At 61.9% G+C, this 3,458-nt stretch overlaps 1 protein-coding gene across 1 annotated transcript; it reads left to right on the top strand.

Annotated features, from left to right (window-relative positions):
* The first annotated feature begins 381 nt into the window (after positions 1 to 381).
* On the top strand, positions 382 to 1,971 carry SLC18A3 (solute carrier family 18 member A3). Its single transcript, XM_074830023.1, has one exon. It carries the CDS (start codon positions 382 to 384, stop codon positions 1,969 to 1,971), a length of 1,590 nt encoding a protein of 529 aa, XP_074686124.1.
* Positions 1,972 to 3,458: the final 1,487 nt, after the last annotated feature.

Here is a 3,458-nt window from a genome sequence, read left to right as displayed (position 1 = left end):
ACAGCCTCCGGGGCGGGCAGGGGCCGGCGGCACCCCCGCCCCGCAGCCCCCTTACCGCGGCCGGGCAGGGCCGCCGGCGCGGTACGGCGGGGCGGGGCGCGGGGGGCGGGCGGGCGGCGGGGCCGGGCCGGCGGGGGGGGGGAACGGGGCCGGCGCGGTGGCGGGGGCGGGTGGGGTTTCCGTGCGCGGCGCTTATTAGTGTGGTGATGGAGGGCCGGCCCCTCGGAGCCGCCTCGCAGCGGCGGCGCGGGCTGGCGGCGGCCGCCGGGAGGTGAGCGGCGGCGGCGGCTCGGGCGGCGGCGGCGGAGGAGGCGGCGGCGGCGGGGCCGCCCCCCCGTGCCCCATGCGGGCGGCGGCGGGGCGGCGGCGGCGCTGAGGGCGATGGCGGAGGCGGGGGGCGCGGGCCGGGCGCGGGCCGCCGTGGCGCGGCTGTCGGAGGCGGTGGGCGAGCGGCGGCGGCGGCTGGGCAGCGCCATGGGGGAGGCGCGGCGGCAGCGGCGGCTGCTGCTGCTGGTGGTGTGCGTGGCGCTGCTGCTGGACAACATGCTCTACATGGTCATCGTGCCCATCATCCCCGACTACATCGAGGCCATGCGCGGCGGGGGGGGCGCCGCCGGCCCGTCCGCGCCCGCGGGGGGCAACGAGACCGGCGGCGGCGGCAACCGGAGCCTCCTGCCGGCGCGGTATCCGCCGGCATCGGGGGGCAACGAGGACGTGCAGATCGGGGTGCTGTTCGCCTCCAAGGCCATGCTGCAGCTGCTGGTGAACCCGCTCAGCGGCACCCTCATCGACCGCGTGGGCTACGAGGCGCCGCTGCTGGCCGGGCTGGCCGTCCTCTTCCTCTCCACCGCCACCTTCGCCTTCGCGGAGAACTACGCGACGCTGTTCGCGGCGCGCAGCCTGCAGGGGCTGGGCTCGGCCTTCGCCGACACCGCCGGCATCGCCCTCATCGCCGACCGCTACGCCGAGGAGCCGGCGCGGAGCCGCGCCCTGGGCACGGCGCTGGCCTGCATCTCCTTCGGCAGCCTGGCCGCCCCCCCCTTCGGCGGCGTCCTCTACGAGTTCGCCGGCAAGCGGGTGCCCTTCCTGGTGCTGGCCTGCGTCTGCCTCCTCGACGGGCTGCTGCTGCTGGCCCTGGCGCCGCCCTGCGCCACCGGGGCGCGGGCCAACATGCCTGTCGGCACCCCCATCCACCGCCTCATGGTCGACCCCTACGTCGCCGTGGTGGCGGGGGCCCTGGCCACCTGCAACATCCCCCTGGCCTTCCTGGAGCCCACCATCGCCAACTGGATGAAGGAGTCCATGGGGGCCAGCGAGTGGGAGGTGGGCCTCACCTGGCTGCCCGCCTTCTTCCCCCACGTGCTGGGCGTCTACGTCACCGTCCGGCTGGCCGCCGCGTACCCCCACCTCCAGTGGTTTTATGGGGCCCTGGGCATGGCCATCATCGGCGCCAGCTCCTGCCTGGTGCCAGCCTGCAGGAATTTCGGGCAGGTCATTGTTCCCCTCTGCGGCATCTGCTTCGGCATCGCCCTGGTGGACACGGCCCTGCTGCCCACCCTGGCCTTCCTGGTGGACGTGCGCCACGTCTCCGTCTATGGCAGCGTCTACGCCATCGCAGACATCTCCTACTCCGTGGCGTACGCCCTGGGGCCCATCGTGGCTGGGCAGATTGTGCACACCATGGGCTTCGCGCAGCTCAACCTGGGCATGGGGCTCGCCAACGTGCTTTACGCCCCTGTCCTCCTCTTCCTCAAAAACGTCTGCCAAATGAAACCCTCTCACTCGGAGAGGAACATCCTCCTTGAAGAAGGACCTAAGGGACTCTACGACACCATCAAAATGGAGGAGCGCAAAGGCATGGGCAAAAGCCTCCGGCCAGCGGGCGAGACAGAGGAGAACGGCGTGGACTCTTACCGCAGAGACCTGACAGGGGTGTCCGAGGAGGACTCGTCAGACTACGAGTACAGTTAGGTTCCCCCACATGGCCCAGCCCCGGCAGCAAGGGGGGGCGCATGGGAGAGAGGGAAAGGGAGGGATGAAAGCGTTACTGCATTATGTTCCTGTACTGACGTGCAATATATACAGTTTAACCTTTGTCATGATGTAATGGCTTTCTTCTTCTAGACTTATTTTTAACCGGTATTTCCTTCAGCGTTCTGACAAGGTGGAGGGGAATGGGGGGACGGTCCCAAAGAAAAGGGTCTGAATAATGACTGGCATAAATCGGGGGAGGGCGGGGGATCCTTCCAAAAAACCCACCACCAATAAAAACAAAACAAAAAACCCAACAGCCTCATAGCTGGGGTATAATTGTGCAAAGTTTTCTCAAGCTGAAACTGTGTGTGACATACTGTATATCTCTGTAAAAAATATAAGAAAAGCAAAAAAGCCTGTGTAAAATTTCGAATGGCATATTCAGGGACTTAGTAAATCTTGTGTACATATACTTAGATTTTCTGTTGGTTTCATATATTTAAGAAGAGCAACAACTATCACAATGTCTTATTCTTCCTCGGGAATAAACTGAAGTATTGTACTTTTTTTTTCTCTCTTGTGCTGCTCTCTGGTAAGTGCAATATGCTGTATTATGTTGAAGTCCAAACTACACGAATAATACGACCTGAATAAACAGAACTGAAGGGGATCGATTGTCATTGTTTCGTTGTTGAGGGCTGCTTGAGGGAGGGAGCTGGTTGTGCTCAGTGTAACCGCTTCGGTAACAATTCCTCATAACGCAAACCTCATCGGTTACCAAAATTGCCCAGGAGAAAACCCCAGTACAAAGTGTTCTCACTCATTCTTCACAACGTACATTAACGGGTCTGAGCAAACAGCACTGCCCCGCAAACATCCTATCGACCACCTAAAAACAGCTCCTCGTAGTCTCATGCGAATTTAATTTTAATTCTCACAATCATGAATTTCAATTTTCGGATATTCCAAAAATTACAGTAGCAGCAGTTAGAGACGCAACACTGGAAAACGCCTTTCTTGGTGCTGAATGCTGCCTCAGCCGCAACGTGTCCACCTCAGTGTACAGGGATTAAACAAAACAAAAGAAAGGTGAAGTGCTTCATTCAAACCTTTGCAAAAAGTGGGAAGCTTCGATTCGACCGCAGTGAAACCAGAGTGCGTATTCTGCCCTGTAAATTTATCTCGAGATAAAATAAAATCGTTTATTTAAATTCCTAGCTCGTTAGGAAACAAAGTAAATGACTTACAATGGCAAGAGGGGGGAAAAAATGGCTTAAGCGGCCACGGCATCTCTCGAGGGGCTCCCACCCGCCCCCGGGGAGCTGGGCGCCCGCAGGGAGACGCGGAGCAGCCGCTCGTCGGTTCCGCTCAGCTGCGCGGGCCGCGGGGCCCCGCCGTGCCGCAGCTCCCGCCGGGCCGGTCCCGTCGCCGCTCAGGCGGCGCAAAACTCATGGAAACGGCGGGGTTGGCGCAGGAGCGATGGC

Source organism: Strix aluco, chromosome 7 (genome assembly GCF_031877795.1).
Source record: "Strix aluco isolate bStrAlu1 chromosome 7, bStrAlu1.hap1, whole genome shotgun sequence".
Lineage (NCBI taxonomy): Eukaryota > Metazoa > Chordata > Aves > Strigiformes > Strigidae > Strix > Strix aluco.
The sequence above is the reverse complement of the archived record's forward strand: the minus strand, read 5'-3'. Positions and strand labels throughout refer to the sequence as shown.

What these genes read in the sequence shown, in the direction of transcription:
- SLC18A3 (XM_074830023.1), top strand. Translation starts at nt 382, where the DNA reads ATGGCGGAGGCGGGGGGCGCGGGCCGGGCGCGGGCCGCCGTGGCGCGG.